Here is a 26705-nt window from a genome sequence, read left to right on the forward strand (position 1 = left end):
AGACTATCATGAATCAAAACAAAACTATTAAAAAAAAAATACACAACTGTATTCAAAAACGCACACAATACGGGGGAGGGGGGGGAGGATCTACAGTAAGGGTGCCATTTCTCTCTCCGAAGGTTCATTCTTTTCACCCCGGCTGCCTATTTTTTAAAAGGTGCCTGTTTTTCACCCTAGTTAGAGGTGCAATTTCGGCTCCGTATTAGGTGCCGCTGGTGAACAAGCGTTTAAAGGTGCTAATGCAACCTGTAGTTACACTATGTAGTCTATTCCAGTAAAATTTTTCAGGAAAAAAAATACTTATACATCTTGCCAAATGTTATCGGAGCAAGTGAACAAATTTAAAACACATTCAAATCTAAGCATGACGAGAGACAATACTGCTTAAAAAAATTACTTGTTATATTACTATGGATTACATTAATATTCATTTGAGATTCTACGACTTTTTTAAGGGTTAAACGGAGGTAAAACTCTCTAACAGTTGAGGAATGTGGAACAAAGTAAAATGGCAGAATATTTACTCTGTTTTTAGCGCCACCTATCTGGTAATATTTTAACTATGTAGTTACATATGTAGTCTATTCCAGTCAGGAAAAAAAAATTACATTTGAAAATCAAAGCATGTGATAAACAATCAATTTTCAGAAATTGATACTCATATTGTAATGCTTTGTTGTAAGTCAAAAACTGTTTTTGCCATTATAAAAAGAAAAAGTTCTTGTTATTAACGAAACTAATATTTAATGCAGTATTTATTTATTTAATATTAAAGTTATTTTTACTTTGATTGTTTTGTACAATTAGTCAAGTGCATGTGGAGCAAAGTGAAATAGTTCATTTCGTGCCTACTCATTCAATCATTTATTTAATTACTAACATATTCATTCATTAACTAGTTCATTTACATGCCTTCACTAAATAATTCTTATATTTATTCAATCATTCACTTATTTTCTTATTCATTTACTATTTTATTCAGTCATTTGTTTTTCTCACACATTAATTAATTAATTTGTTTATCCGTTTATTTTTCAATATCTAATTAATTATTTATTCATTCATTCTTTTATTTACTGATTCACATTCATTTGTAACAAAAACATTTTCAATATTTAAATAGAAAATATTTAACGTTTCACATTGCCTCAGGAAAAAAAAAGGTGAAAAAGTTCTTTTTTTTTCTTTTTTGAAGGTGCAAATATACTACCAAAATTAAAAAATAATGTTTTATTGTTAATTTTATTCGCAAATACATTTTTATTTCTTTATGTACTGTTAAGTTTCAAAACGCTATTTTCGTGCCTACTTATTCAATCATTTATTAAATTACTTATTCATTTACTAATTGATTCGCTTACATCCTTTCACTAAATAAACCATATATTTATTCATTCATTCACTTATTTTCTTATTCATTTATTTTTTTCTCATTAATTAATCAATTTATTTATTCGTTTATTATTCACTATTCATTTATTTTTTCATTCATTATTGATCCATTCTTTTCTTTACTCATTCACGTTCATGTGATTAGAAATTTTCCCTAATCAAATAGAGAATGTTTCATTAGAAAATATTTCATTTTTCTCTTTGCTCCATAGAAAAAAAAGTGAAAAACTCTCCCCGCCCTTTTTTTTCGAGGGTACAAATTTACTGTCAAAAGTAAAAAATAATGTATCAATGTAAGTTTCATTATAAACTGCATTGCTCATTTTTTATGTACTGGAAAAATACAAAAAGTATTTCGAAATTAATCATTTTGAAAATGGTATAAGTATTAACCATTCCTTTTAACCCCACATTCCCTCACTTCTTTTCTACCCAGCTCAGAAGAAGTAATAAATTGATTTCTGCTTTTAATCTTTATGAGTTTATAATCTAGGGAATCAGCTGTCCACTTTCATTGTGATTAGAATTGGAACTGAACGAAAATATCTGCGAACCTGTTAATTGAAGAACTTACAAATTCCACAAACATTACAACTCACTCTTTCGAAAAATCTAAAGTATTCTTACATCATTGTTCCTCGCACCTGAGGACTTCATGAACCCGCAGCAAAAAGCAATAAAACGAATACCATGCCTCAACCTAATGCCATCTCAAAAATGGCAGTTCATACGGGTAAGCGCCTCGGAGATTTTTCACTGACCAAAATACAATGTCTGTACCTCCTCCAGGCGCTTTCGAGCCAAAGACATCTTCCTCCAAACTGCGGTGTCATTCGAATCTTGTGAGATTTCCAAGCTGCCCCATAATAAGCTTGTTATATTCGGATACATTGCCCAGCGATATATATTCTCCGTTCCAGGGATTAGATAAGACCAGATGTAGTTTGATACTTGTCATGGCTTTCTTTCATCTTTTCTCAACCAGGGAAGCTTTGGACGCCACAGAATTTTATGCTGATGCAATTCTTTAAGTTCTTTATTTATGCTATAAAAAACCCTGATATGGAGATTACGTTTAAATGTAGCTTTTTAGAATCTTTTTCGTGTGAGTTTTTTTTAAACAAAACATAATTAAAAGGATTTCATTTTTGATTTCAGAATTCTAGCTGAAACTTAATAAACTCCCACCGTCCGAATTTAATTGCTACATTTCAGATAAACTTTTGAACTGATCATTGATGCTGATGACTTAATGGTTTTGTTGAAGCATTTTAAAGAGATTTCTAACAAGCTATTTACGGTCGAAGTTTTGAAGCATTCACTCCCTAAAGCAGTACAAATTAAAAAAAGAACCACAGAGAACCAACGAGTTATGGTCCATATCCAATGGTTATCAACCTGTGGGCATTTTTTCAATTTGTTTTTTTTTTAATTTAAACATTCAAAATTTTTAATTACCCTTCATTCCAGTTTGAAAAGAAAATAATTTTGTAAAAACGTACTTTGAAAAGTACATCAATGATCTTAGTCAAGTATTTCTCTTCAAACACCTATCAATTCTTTTTGGAAAGGAAAAAAAATATAAGAAATGTACTTTTATTTATATTTATTTATTTCATACATTTTACTTCAAATTAAAATCAAGCATTTATAGTTTCAATGATATCGATATTCACTAGCGGCAATTTATGGGGGGTTTTTTAAGGAAGAATTGGTGGAGGGCGATAAGGGTCCGTCAACATCAAGAGGGGGCAATGGGTACAAAAAGGTTCGAAACCACTGGTCCGTATCATATTTCACGATGCACCAAGTTCACATATTAGCCGCGTTTACATGAGATTTTTTGTACCTCGCATTTTCCCGAAAAAACTCCGAAAAAACCGGAAAATACATCGTTCACATGCAAAAAGAGGTTGTATCCAAGAAAACAATTTTACTTAGCGTCTATACCCATAGCTAGTAAACAATTTAGTTTTGAGAAGTGCTTTCTAGGTTTACCCCCGGGGGAACCCCCGCATTTACTCCATTCGATAGAATGTGGAAGGAAGATCCACATTAACCGAGAAAGCCAGCTGCGAAACTTAGCCATACGGGAGTTCGCCTTGTGGACCATTCGTGTGATACAACCTAAGGTATAAGAGGTGGGGTGAGGTGGAGAAAAGTATCAATTTATTTTCAGAAATTCAGAGTTCGCACACTTTTAAAGCATGTCCCATTTTGCAAGGACTCGATCACCAACATACCAGAAAGATTAAGTGTGTTTTTTAATGAATTGACGATTCATTAGAATGAAGACAATTTTATGCGATTACTGGGTTAAGATTCCTTACAAAATAGGCCGTGGCTCACAAGTGTATAAAACCTGGATTTTTGAAAATAATTTGATGCTGATTTAAGGAGGAATATTCTGATAAGCAAATGATGTTATAAGTAATGACCTAAGGTATAAGAGGTGGGGTGAGGTAGAGAAAAGTTTCAGAAATTCAGAGTTCGCACACTTTTAAAGCATGTCCCATTCTGCAAGGACTCGATCACCAACATACCAGAAAGATTAAGTGTGTTTTTTAATGAATTGACGATTCATTAGAATGAAGACAATTTTATGCAATTACTGGGGAAGATTCCTTACAAAATAGGGCGTGGCTTACAAGAGTGTAAAACCTGGATTTTTGAAAATCATTTGATGCTGATTTAAGGAGGAATATTCTGATAAGCAAATGATGTTATAAGTAATGACTTAAGGTATAAGAGGTGGGGTGAGGTGGAGAAAAGTACCAATTTAGTTTCAGAAATTCAGAGTTCGCACACTTTTAAAGCATGTTCCATTTTGCAAGGACTCTATCACCAACATACCAGAAAGATTAAGTGTGTTTTTTAATGAATTGACGATTCATTAGAATGAAGACAATTTTATGCGATTACTGGGTTAAGATTCCTTACAAAATAGGCCGTGGCTCACAAGTGTATAAAACCTGGATTTTTGAAAATAATTTGATGCTGATTTAAAGAGGAATATTCTGATAAGCAAATGATGTTGCTTGAAACCATAGTATCCTGAACTCTCTGATTTTTTTTTAAAAATAAGATCATAAAATCTTCAACTTCAATATATGATACAAGATTATTCAAATGTAGCAACATTTTGAGACGAAATTTTTGACCTAAATGTGGTGACTAATTTACTAATTTGGAGGGGATGGAGTGTTTTTAGGTTCAATAGATTTGCTAAAAGTAATAAATTAGTAGCTATTACTAAATGTCAGCTATTCATAAGAAGATACTAGTATACCTGTAGGATATATAATTTACAAAAGTTATTATCTGGAAGCAAGATAAATATTAGTATGCAACTTTCAGTAACTAATGGAAAATCGATATAGAATAAATCATCGCCGCACCCGGAATAGATGCCTTATATTACAGATTCAAAGCGAGGGGTCTAGAGAATAGTTTCAAATAAATGTGTGCTTTTTCGTGGTTCATTTCAGTTTCTAAGTATTCAGATTACTATTTTTTGACAAATATGGTGAAATTGGAGCTGTGCTAATGTTAACCGTAACCATTTTTTTTTCTTTGTAGGTGGACCAAGCGTGGGAGTGTCCGCTCTTGCTGCCTCGTCCCTTCGACCTCAATTCCCCCTTTTGACCGAGGGTCTCCCAACCTATTACTCCGGATTGTGGTGTGGGGCACCGCTTTCCCTCAAGGATCCAGCTTTGCCCCTCTTCCCGCTCTTTCCGCATTACCTCCCCTCCTACAGTTTCTCCGTTGACTCTGCAGCATCATCCGCAGGAGCTGAAAGTTCAACTACTGCTCCAGGTAGGAAACTATCAACTTTTTTTTTTCAACCATAAGCGCTAGCTGGCCAAAATTTGAACACAATCATCGGTTAAATTTAATAAACAAATTATTGTAACAAACAATGTTTAAAAACGGCGGCTGTTTATTTTTCAACTTAAAAATTGTAGTTTGTCGATCACAACACAGCATCCAGTCGTCATTTTTGATGCCAAACTTTTTGTAATTAATAATTTGACGACCGTAATTTTACGTCCAGTTGTTATTTTTTGCAAGATTTTTAAATTTTGCTGAGCATTTTGTGTAAGTTACTTTAATTAGTTAAAATGACGTCTGAACAAGACATTTTTGGCAACTAAAACCAAAAAATTAGCTGCCCGCAACGACGCCTAACTTACATCCTAATTTCAGCAGTGTGTTCCGCAAAGCCTGCTTAAATAGTTAACTTAAAACTCGTAAATTAAACTGAATATCACAACTATTATACGAGGCTTCTGAAGAAACGCGTTGGATTTAATACCAACAATAGGGAAATGTTGGAAATGTATATTTTTCGTGCTTTTTTTGCAACGGAAACCAAATAAGCTTGCTTATGCAATTAAGCTAATGAACAATTGACAAAGAAAAAGCAAGGGGGGGGGGAACAGAAAAATCTGCAGTTACTGCCTGTTACCTACACCCACGGCAGAATAGCACGAATTCAACGAAATTTTGTAAAGTATGTTCGATTCAATGCATCAGTAACTTGAAATTCAAGTTTTATTCTTAGTGAAAAACAAAGAAATATAAAGTATAAACACATCTTTAAAAATACATCCAATAATGAAAGCATAGAAAATCTGCTTTAAAATATGAGAAAAGAAAAAACACGAATGGTAAACAAATCATTTCAAGACGAAGCAAAAACTAGCGAAAAAAACTTAGCTTCAGCTAATCAAATTTAGAAGATTTAATGACAAGAGAAAATATAAGAAACGCAGAAATCTCTCGCAACAAGTTGCTCCTTTACGAAGAAAAACAAGAAAAAAAAATCTTCAAAAGTAATCACAGCAAAAATCCAAACAGCGATTAACAGATGAGAAAAAATAAAACTCACTTTCCACTTTAATTCTTTTGCAAATTTTTTCCTGCAGCTGACACATGCACCTAACACCTCATTACTATTCAAATGAGGCAGAGGAGAGAATCGGAATCAAATGTCGCAGCAGTGAATATAAATACTGTAATAACCCCTCGAGATTTTGCAGCCGGAAGCTAAATTGTCGTCGAAATCGGCTCCAGCCGCCAGAGGTAAAAATAATCTCTAGTTTGCATAAAATAATCTACTTTGGTTCGTTTTTGGTGCTGAAGTCCTCTGCGTTTATGATGAATGGCGAGAACTGCGAGGAAAAAAACCCATCACTGATTGGTTGATTTTTCACGGAAAAAAGTCGGAATAAATTTAGAAAGAGAAAGGTGTTTTGGGAGAATTTGGAAATGAATCACGATGTTTAAGTCATAAATTGAGTTTGGGGAATTCGACTTATTTCCAATTGGAATTTGGAAAGGATAATTTTTTTATGCTATGGTATGGCAATTCATAATAAATTAATCCTTTTACTTTGCAATATTTTTTTATTCGAAGCTCCGATGATTATTTTAATTCAATTGATAAAGTAAGCCAGCAAGTATGTTTCACATTATTTATTCTTTTGCATCGTATATTTTCTCCAAGACAACTTTTTTTTAATTATTATCATGACTCGCATAGCACACATATAGCTTCCTTGTTTAAACAGAGGAGAATCAAAAATATGAAATTCGTTACTTTCATGAATTATTTTTAGCCTTAAAATTGACAAACGACGTTTTATCGCAGACGACTTCAAAATTGATTTTTTAAAAATAAGATTAGTTTTAAGTTTGACTAATGAACATAATTATGTTTTTCTAATAGATATTTTCCTTATCCCTTCAAATTTGTTTTCATTTTTTCAAACAAATTAATTACTTTCATCTTGTATTGCGTAGGGGACATAAGATATTATCAATTAAAAAATAATAACACACAGAGAAATCTAAGCAGGCCCGGATATACGTACCCGCAGACCCCGCGGTTTAAGGGGGAGGGGGGGGGGGCTTGGCTCAAGCCTCTAAGGGCCTCACTGCCCAAGAAGCAGAAAAAAAAATACACAATAAATTTTACGAAAACTGTACTCAAGTTTTAACTGTTTAAAATATTTTTGTAATGTTCTGGTAAAGTGGGTAAAACTTTTGAAAGCTTCAATTTAAAAAGACCTTTTTCAAAAGTGGTCTTAAACAAATTCCTGTTGCATTTTTATTATTTTTAGAATAATAAAACGAAATATTTCAGAGAAAGTTGCTCTATCTTGCGCCCCACCAACTATAGGACAAGAATTAACTATTTTTAGAAAAGCATAAAAATTGATTCATTTAACAAATAATTTTTCGTACTGACGTGCAAAATGAACTAATGTACAAAACTATAATTTTTACAGATCTTAGTAAGTAATATGCAATGGCAAACAATATCAAGCTTCTTAAAACATTTTACGAGAGTTAGTTTTAAATTAGCACTTATTACTTTACTGTGCTGCGAAAGAACCTCCTTTAAACTGGATAAAATCAATTTCCGTTAACAAATTTTACGCTAAACAAAATAAGTAGCTTTTACAGATCCCCTATTTGCTCCCGCAGCGCATGGACAACCCCTGTTCGTCTTCATCAATCCCCGAGCTTCTTTTGCAAGCAAAGGGCAGCTCAATTCAAAATTTAACGTTGAACCTGGCAACGGCGCTGATTTTCGGGATCAACGAAGTTAAACTCGGTAATTAACCCGCTCAATCTGGCAACGACGGAAAAATTTTGCACCGATAGATTCAATTTGGAACGAACTTAATTCCTCTCGTCTTGCTTGGCCTAACAAGATACAAATAAACTTCTGATTAGAATATCAAATTGCTGCTACAAGATTCTGAAGACTTGATCCAATAACCTCTCATGCTGTCTTTCTTGAAAAGTACAACTAGATTACACCGGCCTTAAATAGGTTTCCTTTTTTGAGCTCCAAGTCAACACTTGCTTGCAGTGCGCGTCGAATGTTTTTAATTTGGCAGGAGAGATTTTTCCGGGAAAATTACTATTGATCGAATTAAAGCTGTTTAAGTTGTTTGATTTTTGTGCTAAGCTACTCAACTGCGCTTTTTAAATAGCATAATTGCATGTTTCCTTCTATAGCGCCAAATTAGACAAAGAATCTTAATGTTTTGAGGCAAAATGGCGTATTTTAAATATCTCTGATACAAGTAACAATGCTCCAATTGCAGTTCAGACTGTTTAATGACCTTTTCACAGGAGAAATGTTCAACTAGACTACATATTTTTTTTTATTGGAGAAGTAAAATATATTAAGATCTCTAAAAACGAATACAGTAGAAAAATCGCGTGGTAACTAGCGAATATTCTTTTCACAACGAAAGCAAGATGTTTGCGCATTAAAAAGTCAGTAGTTATATAGTTTTGTCTTAGAGGCAAAATGGCATATTACAGACATCTCTGGTACAAGTAACAATACAGCAGTTGAAGTTCAGACAGTTTAGTAACCTTTTCATAGCAGAAATGCTGAACCAGATATATTTTCATTTTATTAGAGTAGTAAAATGCACTATGGTCATAAGTTCGCAACGAAAGTTGGGCATTAGTGCATTAGACGTGCATTAGAATGTTAGTAGTTATATAGTTTTGTCTTAGAGGCAAAATGACATATTACAGACATCTCTGGTTCAAATAACAATACTGCAGTTGAAGTTCAGACAGTTTAGTGACCTTTTATAGCAGAAATGTTGAACTGGACTATATATTTTTTATTTTATTGGAGTAGTTAAATATATTAAGATTTGTAAAAACAAATTCAATAGAAAAATTGCGCAGCCACTGGCGAATATTCTTAAATTCAAAACGAAAGTTACGCGCGTTAGCGCATTAAAAAGTTAGTAATTAGATAATTTTGCCTTCTAGGAAAAATGCCGGATTACAGACATCTCTGGTACAAGTAACAATACTGCAGTTGAAGTTCAGACAGCTCAGTAACCTATTCATAGGAGTAGTAAAATATATTAAGATTTGTAAAAACGAATAAAGTATAAAACTTGCGCAGCTACTGGCGAATATTCTTAAATTCAAAACGAAAGTTACGCGCGTTAGCGTATTAAAAAGTTAATAAATAAATAGTTTATATTATTTATGTGGGCCTTCCAAGAAAAATGGCGTATTACAGACATCTCTGGTACAAGTAACAATACTGCAGTTGAAGTTCAGACAGTTTAGTAACCTTTTCATAGCAGAAATGCTGAACTAGACTGTATATTTTCATTTTATTAGAGTAGCAAAATACATTAAGATCTGAAATTCGCAACGAAAGTTAGACGTAAGCGCATTATAATGTTTAGTTAGATAGTCACCTTTAAGGAAAAATGATGCATTACAGACATCTCTAGTACATGTAAAAATACTACAGTTGAAATTCAGACAGTTTAGTAACCTTTTCATGGCAGAAATAATGAACTAGACTATATATCTTTATTTTATTGGAGAAGTAGAATATATTACTCGAGTTCACTAGCGAATATTCTTAAATTCACAACGAAAGTTGAAAAAGTGAAATATAAAAGCAAATTACAGTGTGCAGTATAGAGAAAACTTTTCTTGTCTAGAGACTTCATCTGGTTTCTAATGAATTTTCATATTTAACAGATCATTCAATTTTTGGTTACTCCATTGCATTTTGAAAACTAATAATTTCATTTTTGAGTTGAACTGTGTCTTTGACTGTTTTGGATTACTCATCTTTTTAATGTTTTTTTTTGAAAAATAATTCCTTTTTTTGTAGTAGTAACAATTGATTTTTCATCAATTCTGATTAAATTATATACTTTTTTAGCTCAATGCTCTCAGAATGCGCGCGAATGTTTGTAATTCAGAGTTTAAAAATATGTACAGAGGGTGGCCAAATCCTTATGCCCAAATAATACTTTCTGTATTCTAATGTTTTTTATTGATGTTACATAGTTTTGTTATTTGAACATATTTTAAAGTTTATTTGAAAGTTTAAATTTTATTCTGGCAGCACTTTACTTTATTTTAAATTATTATTTTAAATGTGACTGACGTCAGTGTCAATGTCCGTTAAAGTTTCAAGTTACAAGTTTTTTCTTGTGAGTGTGATTTTTTGGAAAAAATTAACGATTTTATTTATTATATTAGGTAACTCAATTAGACATATGCACTGAAATTATTCCACGCCACATCTAAGCCATGACAGCAGCAAAAGACTGAGTTACTAAATATTAAATAATTATTTCTTTACCTATTTGTAGTATCGATCGGAAGGTGCTTCATGGTAAATATCTTTAATTAATATTTTAAATAAAAACACAAAAGTTTGTTTGGGTGTAATAATTTGGCCACCCTCTGCATATTGTATCACAGCTATGATTTTATACTATGGCAGAGAATTCGATTATCAAGTGCTACAAAACATTTTCTAGATTTTGTAGCCCCGATAAATCAAAACCTTTAATCAGTGCATACAAGTGAGTATTATAACGACTTTAGCTAAAAACAAAAAAAGTAATAATAAAAATGATAATAATGACAGGAATGAGTTAAGAGGAATGGAACAGTAGCAATTATGACAAAATAAAACGAAAGTTTATTTCTATTGTGTGCTGCAGATGTAGCAGATTAGAATCAAGCAAGAGTCTAATTGCTGCTACATCAACTGGATAGGCTAGAAATAATTTTTCCAATTTTATTTCGGAATAAAGGCAGCAGTCACAATCCTCCTGATTCTACCCTAATTTTAATAATAATGAAATTTATTCCAGAAAATTTTGTTCACATATTGATGGTAGATCGTCAGAAAATTTGAAAATTATAAGATATTTTTTGTGTATAATTATGATTGTACATTTGTTTTATAAGAGAGAGAGAAAAAAATAAGATTTAATTTCGAGAAAAGGTCGCATTTTTTGCTTAAAAGGGCCCACCAATTTCTCACACAGTTAGCTTTAAACGTTTCCGCTTCCACCATAATTTCTTGAAAATTGGGAAACTTTTAGAAAATCTCCTTCGTTGCGAACTCTCTGTTTAGCAAGAACCCAACGACATTCACTTGGTGTTAATAAATTAGTATTTGGAATATTGAACTTTTTATTCACCAATTCGTTTTTTTTTTTGCAAAAAACCAAAATCTTGGGATATTTTAAGTAATGGGAAGAAGATAAATTAAACCAGAAGCGTACAGAACTATTGTGTTTTTGTAGAAATAGCACGGGTTTTTTTTTTTTTTTTTTTTTTGTTGGCACTCATTGACATACAGAGTGGAATTTGTTCTACCTTCATGGAAAAAAATGAGTTTCTATCGATACACAAACAAATTCCCGGTCAGAGAAGAGTTTTCGGCAGAATTTTTGACTGAAAATCCGTTGTTTCAGAATCTGGAAGGGTATTTTTACTCTCAGTATCAAAATACTGAGATCCAGCAATTGTTGGAAAATCACATTGTACAATTTTTTATTATTTTCGAACCAGTAGTGCAAAATTCGTTCCTAGCGCAAGAAAAATAACAAAAATTAATTCAAAGTTTCATTCATATCCAGATAATTCAGAAATTACCGAAAGATACAACTCAAAATCGCTTGGCAAAAAAAAAAAAAAAAAACTGGAAAACGTTCTGGGACAAATTTTAACAATGATTGTTATAATAGCAATAACAACTACTACAATAATAATAATAATAATAATAATAATAATAATAATAATAATAATAATAATAATAATAATAATAATAATAATAATAATAAAAATAATAATAATAATAATAATAATAATAGTAATAATGATAATAACAGCAACAACAACACTGATAATCATAATAAAAATAATAATAACAACATTGATAATGATGATACTACTAATAATGTTAATAATATTAATAATGACAATAAAAACAATAATAATAATTACAATAATAGCAATAATAGTAATATTAATAACAATAGTAGTAATAATAATAATAGCAACAACAGCACTGATAATCATAATAAAAATAATAATAACAACATTGATAATGATGATAATACTAATAATGTTAATAATATTAATAATGACAATAAAAACAATAATAATAATTACAATAATAGTAATAATAATAATATTAATAACAATAGTAGTAATAATAATAATTATATTAATAATAGTAACATTATTATTATTATTATTATTATTATTATTATTATTATTATTATTATTATTATTATTATTATTATTATTATTATTAACAATAATAGCAATAATAATAAAATTAATAACAATAACAATACTGAAGCAGAATAATGCTTCCCAGATTGGAACAGTTTGCTCACTTAGTCCTCTGAATATTTACACAATAGGAATTACCGATTCTACCACAACTGATCGATTCAAAACCTTGTGATTGAGCAGATGAAACAGTATACACCTGCTTTATTCATGTTCTCAAAAGGGTTGTTGTAGGGTTGAGTCTATCATCGGTAATCAATTGAGATGACAGAGATGGGGTGTCCGAAATCAATCCCTAGGCAATTCGTGGATTTGAGAGAAGCTGAATCAACTCAACGTAAACCAAGTTGATGTTGAAATTGTGCTTGAGCATGAGCAGGGGTTTTCACATGGCAAAAGCCAGTAAATTTTATGATAGTTTTCTTACTAATAGTAAATGTCGTCATTGCATAAAAATAAATATTTCTGAAATATGACATTTATAAAACAGTAAAACAGTTTAAATTATGAAACACAATTTTAAACGTTTCTTCATTTATTTCATTTGCTATTCCTTTTTCTGATGCTTCAAATTGCAATTTGATTAATCTATATGCTACGATAAACTATTCTTAAAAGTATGAACAAAGTAAAAGATCGGAGTTAAAAATATATAAATAAAAGAAGTGAATCTTCACGAATTTTGTATAAAACATGACAGAGTAACAACGATAGAAAGATTAATAAAATTTCGAACGAGATGAGAAGTAATTAAATGAAAAAAACTATGAGGAGTTTAAAAAAATGAACAGATATTATTTACTTCATAACAAAACTACGCTAAACTATTCTTAAAAGTTTGAGCAAAACAAAAGATGGGAGTTAAAATACATAAAAAGAAGAAAAGGCTTTACAGATTTGACAGAATATTACATAAAACGATGGGCAAAATTTTGAACATCAGAAATAATTTTGAAAAACAAGGTAAAGAGAGTTTAAAAAAAAACACATAAAATTGACACAGGAACAAGCTTCAAATCTATAAATCAAAGAGAAAAAATCGCCAAGATTTGTATAATCCCTAATAATTTCGGCAACAACAATCATTTGGCGCAGTATTTCCTTTTAAGGCTCTTGTGCCATAAAACCCAAGAACCAACCAACCGTTAATAATTTATTCAAAGATGGCTGTTGGTTAAAATATTTAAAATAATTACAATATTAATTTAAGCATCACACACACACATAGAGAACATGCAAAACAATCTTATTGACATTTATTTTAATTGTATCTTTATTTTTTGGACATTTTTAGAAGCGTAGCATGTTTTTTACTTTAGCTACCTTATTTCGAAAGGTAGAGTAAGTTAGTTTTACAATTTTTCTTTTCAGTTTTCTATAATTAATTAAACAATGCCTCCGTGAAACATGGATTTTCCAGACATGATGTAAATCATAATTCCTCAAAAATATTTTTCTTTTAAAAAAAGCTATCGTCTGCTTTTATGCGCCTGTCAATCACAAGTGAGTTCAAAGTTCAATCAGAAAAATAAACTTAAAAACTGTAGAGACAAAAAATTCCAGATCACAGCTTTTTAAAGAAAGCTTTTGCACCCATTCCATGCTCAGAAAAGCCTATTCTGAAAGTTTTTACAAGATCTATATCACTATAATACACTACAAATACTTAGAGAAAGGAATTATATCTTCGACTAAATAGTAACGCGAAGGTCTTCTGGGGATATCGAATGACATTCACCCATGTTCAATCCCTACTCTAGTGATTGATGTAAATGAAAGAAATCATCACCTCTACAATTTCCTCCATGGTGTGGAAAGGATTAATGACAAAAGGAAAGGCTAGGGTCGTGTCCTGTCATTGTCCATGAAGGGCATCGCAAGATTGAATGAGAGGAGGGGGAAATGTGACTGGGGTTGATTCCCTGATGTTCGAGGATTAGGTTGTTAAGTGCTTTTAGGTAGTTGGAAAATGCTTAGTGGAACATATTCTGAAATGAGAAGGAAATAAAAATTGAAAAAAAAAAAGAACTTTTAAGTAGGGTTCTATCAATTATGTTTAATGTATCTTGAAATTTACAAAAACAAGAGAAGACTGTCAAAGATGAAATATTTTTATTTTTTATGAAAGAAACTCATGGTAAATGACTGCAAATGCACATCAAATATTTACCCACCAAATTGTCAAACTTCTTAGTCAAGAGTGCACTGAAGTACTTCATCCTTCAAAGAAGAGTGTTGTCCACTTTTGAACTCCCCAGTCGTAACCAAGAGTCGACAGATCGCCAAGAGTCGACAGATATTGACAACTCTTGGTCTGCCGAACGGACGATTCCTCAGAAATTTATGACTAGAAATTATAAAATAATGTCTGATTTCAAGGGCTAGCAATTTAGTTTAAATTACGTCTTGGCAAAACACTTCTGGAAGACGTGATGCTCCACTCAGACTTCAAAAGCTTAAGTTTAAGTAAGATCAATGACACAATGAGGGATTTAAACAAGTTTTTCTAATGCTTTTGAATTAGGAAATAAAATTTCACGATAAAGATTTGAATTTCTAACACAAATCAACTTCTTAACATGCTATTTCGAAAAAGTGTAACAACATTGTGAAGTATTTTTTGTTATTATTATATTATGCACAGAAATATAATAAATAATTTTCCTTGAAATTGCTCCCAATTTTAGAAAAGTTGTTTGATGTCATTAATCTGGATTAAATTCTACCACACGAGTTCCTTCGAAAAGCGGTAAAGCTTTAAGTTTTTTTTTTTTTTTTTGAATAATTTACTGAGCATTCAACAAAAGTTTTATGCTAGTGAATTTTACAGAACTAAAAGTTAGCCTTAAGACAATACAATTCTATTCTTAACAGTAGCTTGATTTCTGTTGGTAGGTAAATATTCAATCACTAAACGTTTCATTTAAGAAAATTCATGGAAAAAATGTGAATACACATTGGGAATACAATAATATTACTCTATCTTGGTAGGTTATCTTTATCTTTTCCTTTCATAATGATAAAGCTCAAAGTTTGTCTAAATATCTGGATCTCTGTAAGGGTATCTGTCCGGATCTTTGTCTGGATCCCTGTGACGCGCATAGCGCCTAAACCGTTCCGCCGATTTTCATGAAATTTTGTACAAAATTAGTTTGTAGCATGAGAGTGTGCACCTCGAAGCGATTTTTCGAAAATTCGATTTTGTTCTTTTTCTATTCCAATTTTAAGAAAACTTTACCGAGTAAATTATGATAACACGGACGAGTATATTACCATAACATGGACGAGCAAATTACCGTAACGTGGACGAGCAAATTACCATAACATGGGCGAGCAAATGAACATAGCAAATTGGTGAGAAATTCATTATCCATTATTTGTAAATATACAGGTGAAACAAATGATCTTTTAATTTTCTACTACAGACAAGCCGTGCGGCTACCGCTAATAAATTAATAGAGCTCTTTTATTGTACGTGGATCAGAAGAATATGCAAATACAATTATAAATCAAGTACTTTATTTTGTCTTGATAGGGAGTAAAATGTTTTATTTTTTTCACTTTAAAGTGAAAAATAAATAATAATATAAAAGGAAATTGAAAACACTTTTTTGAGACTGTTGAACCTGGCACATGAAATTGTGCCTATTTCTAGAGGATTGCTCACATGAATAAATGTGTATATTAATATACAGGGTTAGCATAAAAGAAGATCCCAAATTTAAATATTTGTATTTTTTAAACTATTACACTTAGCACTATAAATGACACATACAAATAAAGATAAAATGTCCAAGTTTCTTTTCGCTCACAAATGTTGGATGTGTTCGCCTTTCGTAACTTGACACCCATCTAACATACATTTCGGAGTGTTTCAATGTCACTTTTTCGTAATGCAACACATATGCGAGTTTTCAGTTCTTGCAGTGTTGTAGGCAATAGTGGTGTATAAACTGTATTTGACGAAGCCCCATAAAAAAACCACAGGGAATTAGGTTTGGAGATCTAGCTGGCCAGGCCAACGCATAAAGGGTAAGCCATCATCACCTGCACTGCCAATCCAGCTTTGCGGAACGTTAGCGGCGCAGCAAAGTGGCGTGGTTTTGGGTTAAAAGCACCCCTTAGAGGTCTTGGTATTCACATCGTTGCCAATCTTAATTCAGTAGTTAATACACACGTAAGAACTGTTGTGACCCCCCTCCCCCAGAAGGCATTTCTGTCTGCGCTAGTGCGGAACGTGCACGTTTAAGTAATTAAGTACGTTCAAAAAAAGAAAAAAAACTTGGACAGTTTATCTTGATTTTTTGTATTATTTATAATAATAAGTGTAATAGTTTATGAAGCAAAAATTTTTAAAACCGGAATATTCCTTTGTGCTAACCCCGTATTAAGAAGAAAAACATGTAATTATACCTGTAAATTTCTGAATTAACCTCACTCTACATAATAAGTAATAACTTAACATAGTTTACTTATTTAACTTATCTAAAGGAAACGCAAAAAATGCAGAGATGCAGGTATTTACGCAATGATATAAGTCAAAGGCATTTCATTTCCGCCATCGATATAAAAACACCAGGACGACATACCATTAACTACACTTGCACTCGAGTACGTTACCTCTGCTTTGAGTTGCTTCTTTTTTCATTCTTTTCCTTGAGAAGCGGACCTATTTTCCCCAACACCCTAGTCTACCCGCCATGTGTGTGTATGTGTGTACGTTCACATACCCCTAGAGAAGACTGCAGTGGCTTAACGCGGAACAAGATGTAATTTTTCCGAGCGCCAAAATCTGCTGTCACATTCCCACGATTTTCGAGAGTCGAGCTTGTTTACCGGTAGAGTGATTCAGAGACATATTGGTGTAAGGGAGATATTTTTTATGGGCTGTTTTCTCCCTTGTCATCATCTATATCGGAGGTTCTCAACCTGGGGAACGTGCCCCCTAGGGGGGGGGGGCATAGATGGATTTCAAAGGGGGCGTCAGGGCATAAAAGATAAAATAAAATATAAAACACACAATGATTCATTCAATTTTGTGATCACATGTGAATGTTAAAAAAACAGTGTCATCCCTCTCATTAATGTTATGAAAGTGACTGATAATGTACGAGAACCCTAACCTCATCCTAGATTACCTCCAAAAAAAAAAGCAAATAATTACCGTGACGATATAGTCGGCGATGTAAATTACTTATAGTAAATGAAAAAATAACAACGTCAAATAGTACAAATTGCAGATTACAGCAGACACGTGTTTTAGCGTTACAAGGAACGCCTTTTTCAATGCAAAAGAAGTCTGCTGTAATCTGCAATTTGTGCTATTTGCCGTTGTTTTTTCTTATTTTACTTTTTAAGCACAAAGGTATTAATTTAACTTAAATTATTTATTGTTATAATTTTTTTCTTTTTCTTCTTTTCCTTTTTTACGATTTCATAAAAATGGTGCAAAACTGCAAATTGATACGTCAATTTGTTGCTTTTCTATGAATTTTCCAAGTACGTCATGGAATTTCCGCGCATCCTGTATTAGACCATTCCACGGAAAACGGTAATTTTGCCCGCCACGTGACGCTCTATACATTTCATTAAAAATGATAATTTAAAAGGATAATGAACAAAATTTTGTTGTCTCAAAAATCACGAACGTAAGTGTGGCTTCTTAAGCAAAGAATTTCGTCATTGCCTTTTAAAATTATTACTTTTTAAATAAATATAGGAACTGTCACGTGCGCGAAAAAATGACCGTTTTTAGTAGAATGTTCATATACATGTTTTTCTTTCAACGATATCAATCATTATTTCTCAACAAATGATATATGTTTCCTTTACCTTGGAACATTAGTTTTCAAAACTTACAATTTGTTTCGTCATTTGCTATATTAATAGAACAAAAATATTATGTAATGCATATAAAGCAAACTACAAAAGGTCGACTTTCGATGTGCCGCATCAAATAAATTAAATTTTAAGTTAAAAAGTTATTTAATAAAAAAATAATACTGTGTCAGCAGTATATCTGTATCAAATGTAAAGATTAAAAAATGTACTTTCTCGTGTTTAATTAAAATATTATATTATAACAAAATGAGAGTCGGATTGCCCCCTCATGTAGATATGTAAAATTTCCGGAAATTTTGAAGTGGTGGAAAAAAAACCGGTTTTTTCAGGAAAAATTGAAAAAAATGGAAAAATTGATTTTTCATGAATAAAAATAGGGTTCTTAATAGCTCTGTGTTTCTTGGAACATATAAAGGGTTAAGCATTAAAAATATATATGCAATATACACTTCTTCTTTTTCTGTTTGGCAGAAAAACACATAAAAGTAAGTTCAATTAGAAATTTTATTTTTTGTGTCATAACTGATAGCTTTTTTGGTCAAACACCAGAAATAAGTCAAGTCGTCGTTCAACCAATAATATCGGGTTAAGGTGTGTCTAATCATAACAATTACATTTTCTGTTTTAGATTGCCTTTGAAACTTGAAATAATAATTAATTTTTGACTTTCAAACCTGATTAATATAGCTTGAAAGAAAAATAGGTATGATTTCCCTTCCTTACAATGTAACTTTACTGTAAGAAAATGAAAGCTGTTGAGTTTTGATTTTTTCCAATCCAGTCTAAGTTGAAATCAAAACTCTAAATTGGCTTGTCTTTTTCTTTCCAACAAAGATCCCAAACCAAAACTGCGTAATGGCTTCTAAAGCTGAACCAAAACTTAAACTGGAGCTTCAGTTTATTCATATGGCCTTGCTAAGCACAGTAGTAAAAGTAGTCATACCTGCACTTTTGAACAAAACCGAGTTATTATAACCAAGTTTTTCTCTATTTCGAATTTTACTTAATAAATAAAATGTTTTAGGGTTTAAAACTTTTTTTTCTAATTTCTGATCAAAAAAATGAGATCTGAATCAAATATATAGAATAGCCAAACTTTAAAACACAATATCTCAACTTGAGCTCAACTGCAGATTCCACTTTTGTGCTTAACACTGCAGTATACAAGGTGCGTCAAAAAAAAAAAAAAAACTCGGAGAAAGAAACTCGGACAAAGATTGCATCATCGAATAGAAGTAATTTCATTTTAATGGGTTTCTTATTTATTTTTGTTTCGCACTTTACATTAGAAAATAGTTTACAACATATCTCCTAGTATTATGCATTGTTTTTCGGTTTTCTTACAATTTTAAGCAAAAGACCTACTGTTTTACAGTGGGTCAATCAAGTAGAACGACAGTTCGTTTGCCTGTTGTGCCTCCGCAAACAGTATTTGATGCGGTATGCCGCTTTAAGTGGCTTGGAAATGATAGACGATGTCCGAAAAGTGTACAAAAACGAGCAGTGAACATTTCAGTTAATCGTTACGTCATCCCAAAAGTGAGTTCAATGAAATCCATGGGTTTCCACGAAAGAAGTCGTTTGTGAAATAGAAATTTGTGACCGGTAAGTGCGACTAAGGGCAAAAACAACTCAAACAGAAATTTTACAAGTTCCAAAAAAGTTCAGGCATTCGTATGACTCCAAAGATTCTAGAACGTTTTAGACGGGCTACAAGTCCACGCAGGAAGATATACCCTTTTACTGATTTACCGTTCAACCTGCTCATAACCCCCAGAACAATAGAATTTGGTCTGTACACACTCCAAGCATCTTAGAAAATCATAAACATCGCCAAAATCTGAAGTCAGGCTTTGTCTGTGATAGAATCAACCCAAGCGACAAAACATCTCTGTTTTTTTTTTGTGGATGAATGCCGTAAGTCAAATCAAAAAGTGTACCAGTAGGACATTTTAGAAGTTTTTGTACTTCTGTGGACCTAAAAGCACTTCAGCACAGCAAACTTTACATTTCAGTTTGACTTCATACCAGTTCATATGGCCAAAAAGACGAGAGTGGTGCAAGGTGTATTATTTTTGACATGATATCATCTTTAGAGTGGACGCTCTACTCGCTAGACCTCAATCCCATTTATTACACTGTATGGCCTATTTTAGAGTCAAAAAGTCTGCCCTAAGCTACACATAAGTTTGGACTCTATAAACCAATTGCTTCATAGGGAATAGGATTGATTAAAGAACTTGTGGCCCTTGAATTAAAATTTCAATGAACAGTTGCACCCCCTGCATTACTTCAAAAGGTGGTCAGTTTGAAACCAATTAATTTATTAATTGCTGAAGGTGTTATCTATGTATTATTTTTTGTTTTGTTAATTTATATATTTTTAATAAAGTTACATTGAAAATTGCTTTCCCCGGTTTTTTTTTCCGCACCCTGTACAATTGGTTCGCACAGTCAGCAGAAACGTAATCTGTGATTAAAGTTATGTTTGTTTCTTTTATGAAGAAGGAAAATAAATTCTTCACTAAGAATACTGATTTTTTTTTTTTTTTTGCAAAAAGCATTAAATGTTTTTTGATCTATATGCCAACTATATTTTCTTACAACAACTTGCATTGTCAAAGTTAGACAGTATTTTAACATACAAAGAGGGAGTGGGTGAGGAAAAATTGCATCAGAATTTAAGTATGAGATATTTCTAATCACTTTTTGCTGAAAAATTTTAATTAAAACTTTAAGAAAAGTTGAAAAAAAATCATTTTTTCAATAAACCCCCTTCGGAAAAAAATGTTTTTTTCCCCAAAATGTTCCAGTTTTTTTCCCGACTGTTTTCATTCCTACCCTCACGTGACGGTGGAATGGCCTTATTGCTCTTTTATAATGTATTTACTTCTAATATTTTAATGTTTTCTATTTCTTTATGAGAATGTTGATTATATAACTGTTAAAGAGATATTTTGATTATTACTGTTACATACTTTGTCATGAAATTTCGTTTCAATCCCATCTTGGTGACAATGCTAATAAAACGTGTTCATATTGGTTTTGTCTCTAAATCTTTTCATTCATACGTATTGTCAGAAAACAATAATTACTTGCTAGGTTTTGGTACCATTAGAAAAATATATAAATTATACATTAGTGGTATACTTCTCCGTAACTTTGTTGTAAAACTTTTCTGGTTAAAATCGTGCAGTAGGTTGAAAAATAGTAGACCAAGGTAGTGCGTCTAGGAGGAGGGGTACAGTTTTAGTTTCTTGAATTATTCAGTTTATCACGGTAAAAATAGTGCAAGTATAATGTAAATGAGTTTCAAACAACCTTTCAAAGAAAAGTCTTCTTTTTAAATTAAAGTTGTCACAAGTAATCTAAACTGATCTTATTTTGGTCATGCAAAAATCCGCCAACTGTAGCATTTATTATGAAAAAAGGTGCGTTCCCAAAATACAGAAATGTGTGCAACTACTATGAAAAACCGGTTTTTATGTTTGTTTTTGTTACTTAAATTTTCTGTTGGTACATAATTTAGACACAGATATTGCAGATTTTGTATGACGTTCAAAGACACAAACTTAGATATTTTGTTTAATGTTGCATATCTTTGCTGCTGCATTTTTTCTTTTTATATATGCATACATTTTGAGCATGTAATACCAATATGTTATCAAATACTGGTATTATATTTAATTTCTTTACTAACATGTTTTTTTATTCTTTGATACGTTATTCGTTAAGATATCTGATTAAAATATAAAAAAGATCGTTCCTATTTTTTTAAAAATCTATAAGCTTATTTTTTGCGTTGAAAAAGATGTGGAGACATTTGTACGATTTGATCGATGTTTTAATGTTTTCAACTTTTTTTCACAACGATTCTATCATCAAGCGTAACTTTTATCTACATTTTCTTTGTTTTTAATGCATCCACTCATATTTTCATATATGGTTACTGTATCCAGCGTAAAATTGTGTAAAACTCCTAAAGTATTGTTTAATTAAAACCGAAATAAATAATTAGGGGAATGCAGGGCAAAGTGAAATGGTGAAATATTTACTCTGTTTTAGTGCCACCTGTCTGATAATATTTTAGCTGTGTATTTAATTGAAGCCAGGAAAAAGTATCTCTGAAGATCAAAGAATATATTACAAGTGAATTCGGAAATTGATACCCACATTATAATACTTTGTTTGGAGCCAAAAATTATTTTTATTTTTTAAAATGTAAAAGTCCTAGTTATTAACATTTTAAATATTATTTGAGACCTACTAATATTTAGTGCGAAATTTATTTATTGAGCAATCACGATTGCTTGTTGTTCTCACTTGACCGTTTTGATGTGCTATGATTTTATTTTCCCCCCGCCAGCACCACCGTCGGCCGGCCGCCCCACGATGCTGCTCCTCAAGCGAAAACTGTCACCAGGTTGCGTCACTTACTTGCCAACCTTTACACATACACCTACACATACACACAACTGCCCACATACACATACCCCCACACAAACACAACAACTACCCCCACACACACAAACACACATGCCTACACACATATACATACCCCCACATACAAACGTACCCCCCCCCCCCCACATACACAAACACACACGTCTACATACACACACTCGTGATTGCAAAAAGCATAATTTGAATTCAAAATGTCAAAATTCAAATTAATTTTTTGATTTTAATCTTGATTTTTTTTTGCTTATCCAACCTTTTATTAACACTTTCACTGTCGATCTCGCACCAGGGCGTAAAGCTTAACAGCTTTCCTCTTAAATCGGTATGGTATATAACATGTTTCTGAGAGAGTTCTGGCAAAGGCTCAGTCTATCGGCGCTAAACATGTTAAATCTCCTATACTTTCATTTATTGATGAATTAATTAACATTCCTTCATTTAACAATTTCTTTTATCTTTATTTACTCATTCATTTGATTAAAAATGTTTTTAATAATCAAATGTAAAATATTAAGGAGAAAACTATTTAATTTTTCACTTTGTCGCACCAAAAAAAAAAAAAGTGTGAAATTTTCAATGCAAGTTTTATTATAAAATATATTATTCTCTTTTATGCACTGGATCTTTCAATAGAAATTTCCATTTTGTTTACTTTGAAAAAGGTTAGTGATCATTCCACCGTCAAGTGTGGTACAATCCGACTCTATAATTTCACCAACATTTTGTTGTAGGTCTTAATATTTAAATTAAACAGGTGGGAGCACATTTTTTAATCTTTACATTTGATATACAGATACTCCTGACACAGTTTATTTTATTAAATAACTTTATTACTTAAATTTTAATTTATTTGCTTGCGTCACGTGCAGGACGGCCAAAGTCAACCTCTTGTTATTTGCTGTACGCATTACTTAATTTTTTGCTCTATTAGTATAGCAGTGACGAAAAAAATGGTAAGTTTTTAAAGCTAAGGTTCCAACAAAAAAGAAACACATCTTATTTGTTGAGAAATAATAATGTAAACGGTTGAAAAAAAAGTATTTATATGGCCATTCCGTTGAAAACTGTATTTTCATTGAAAACGGCTATTCCATTGAAAAGCACGTGACGATTCCTATATTTCATTAAATAATAATATTAATTTTGGAAGGTAATGACAAAATGTTTTGCACAAGAAATCTCATATACGTTTGTTATTTCCTTAAGCAACAAAATTTTGTTCGTTACATTTTTCAATTATTATTTTTAATAAAATTTATGAAGTTTCACGCGTGGGAAAAAATGACGGTTTTCCGTGGGATGGCCTTGAGTTATCTTTACTATTTCACTCTGCCCCACATTCCTCTACCACTTGCATAAGATATTTAAAAATAATTATTTATCTGATGTAAAGTTATCGTGCCTCTTAGTATACCTTTTAACTATGGGATCAATGTGTTCTAAAATAACTTATTTAAATAAAAATTTGAGCAACTTAAGATCTTATTTGCAACTATAAAGCTATAATTTCTGGCTGTTACACACGAAGTGCAACAGAGTGAACAAAGACGTTTTTAAATCTTTTTTCTAATTGTAAATAAAAGTTATAGTTACACAAAAAGCATAAAGTTAACTGATATTCTATACCGTTGTTGCATTACAGCCAATTTTTACTTCCTTTTCCAAAAAAAAAGAAGTATTGTATTCGCGAAAAAATTTTCACTCAAAATTCGACCTTAATTTCCATTTTGCTCACCCCCGAATTAATGTTGAGTTTTTTTCGACCCGAGCACACGTGGATATATGCCTAGAAACGTAGAGACACCCGAAATATTCATTTTGACGACCCCCGAGTTAATTACAACGAATGACGTCCGTATGTACGTATGTATGTGCGTATGTATGTGCGTCTGTGTGTATGTGTGTATGTGTGTATGTATCTCGCATAACTCAAAAACGGTATGTCCTAGAAATTTGAAATTGGGCACGTAGACTTCTAGTGGAGTCTAGTTGTGCACCTTCTCTTTTGGTTGCGTTCGGATGTTCCTAAGGGGGTCTTTTGCCCCTTTTTGTGGGGAAATCGTTGTTAATTTCGATGTAAACTCAAGTGGTGTTATAATTTGTCGGACACTTGGCGATATATCGCCAGTCTTTTGGTCGCCAAGTTTTTTCGCCAACTTGGCGACAAATTTGGCTTTTTTTTTTAAATTTGGTTTCATTTTGACTACTGTTGGTGATATTTAGAGAGTAAACAATTGAATCACATTAAAATTGCCAAAAATGTGGAAATGACATTAAATTGGAGTAAAAGGAAGTCATGTGATGCACACATCAGCTCCTTAATGATGTTTTAACTCTTACAATTACAGCTTCGTCATTTCATATTCTCCTTCATGTTTAAAATAAAAATATATTTATTAAATATGAAGGACTCATTTGGTATGTATAAATATGCCTTTTTACTGAGGAGTGTTTGCTCGTGACTTTTTTGTTGCGTGTTGAGAGCGTTCACATAGATGAAGAGGCTCCATTGCTGCCTTGAAAGTTTTGTGCTGCATTTTCTCGTCCATGTTCTAATTTGCTCGTCCATGTTATGATAATTTGCTCTGCAAAATGAGCTTAAAATTGGAATAGAAAAAGAACAAAATCGGATCGAAAAATCACTTCGAGATGCTCACTTCTATGCTACTAACTAATTGCGTGCCAAATTTCATGAAAATCGGCCGAATGGTCTAGGCGCTATGCGCGTATCAGACATCCAGACATAAAAAGATCCAGACTTTTAGCTTTATTATTAGTAAAGATAATTTATTTCAGCCATTTCATGTGAAAATGGACATTTTGTCCAGCACATGACAGTTAATATATTTATTTTTGTTAAAATAATGAAAAAAAAAAATAATGAACAAAATTTTGTTGCTTAAGAAACCGCAAGCGTAAAACGTTTTGTCCATCACCTTTCAAAACTATTATTTTTAATGAAATATATTAACCGTTACTGGCGGAATAAAACGTCTGCTCTTTTCATGGAATAGCCTACTATACAAACCATCGATATTTGATTGTACACAACTAAACGTAGAATCGATAATACAATTAGTAATTGCGGTCAACTATTGAAATTACTTTTAAAAGTTCAAAAGTATCGGAGATGTGCACTATTTTCGTGAGAATGACCATTCTTTGCTTTTTTACCCAAGAAATGAAGCATAAAAAACCTCTCTCCGACTACCCCATCACACCACTGTTCACACTTTACAACTTGAAACTAGCTTAATAATTGTTGTTCTTGCAACAATTATTTCCTAATTTTTGTTTCAGTAGTTTTTTTTTTCAGTTTTATGAGAATAGATGCAATAGCATTATCAAAAGATGATTGAGGCAATTAAAATAGTAATCCAAGTAACTCTGAATGCACAGGCGGATGATACACCAAAAAAATTGGGAGGTCAAAAAAAGTGAGGGGGTTAGTGGATATCACCACTATAGTTGATTTTTTTCTTTTGTAAAATTGGGCTATAATATTGGATTTTAACATTACTGGTTAAAAGATCTCCAAGAATATGATACATAGTCTCAAAAATTAGGATTTAAAAGTCTCCTTTCCAATTAAAAATTCTATTCTTATGAAATAATATGAGAAAAGTGCAATTATTTGTAATTTTTAGTTTTCGTTTTCATGAAATAAATCAAATCACCCTGTAAAAAAATCATTTTTCAATCGATCATTATTTTTTAACTCTAAAAAGAGAGGGACAAGGTCCCTTTAATTTTAAGAACAAGGTGGCAGTTACCCCCCAGTACGAGCTGTCTAGGCCTGAATGACCGTATCTTGTTCGCTTGCTTTTCTACCTAAACACAGAAACATAAAAAAAAAACCTCTCCGGCTGCCCCGTTACACCACTCTTCTCCGC

General features: G+C 31.9%; 1 protein-coding gene across 1 annotated transcript in view; it reads left to right on the top strand.

The window, feature by feature from the left end:
- The window catches only part of LOC129229975 (zinc finger protein Gfi-1b-like), a 101973-nt gene that overhangs the window by 30126 nt on the left and 45142 nt on the right, over positions 1-26705 (top strand). Inside the window, exon 2 of the mRNA XM_054864359.1 lies at positions 4975-5211. Within this exon, the coding sequence (XP_054720334.1) occupies positions 4975-5211 (237 nt within the window). The remainder of the gene's footprint in view (positions 1-4974; positions 5212-26705) is intronic.

This window comes from Uloborus diversus, chromosome 9 (assembly GCF_026930045.1).
Source record: "Uloborus diversus isolate 005 chromosome 9, Udiv.v.3.1, whole genome shotgun sequence".
Classification (NCBI taxonomy): Eukaryota; Metazoa; Arthropoda; class Arachnida; order Araneae; family Uloboridae; genus Uloborus; species Uloborus diversus.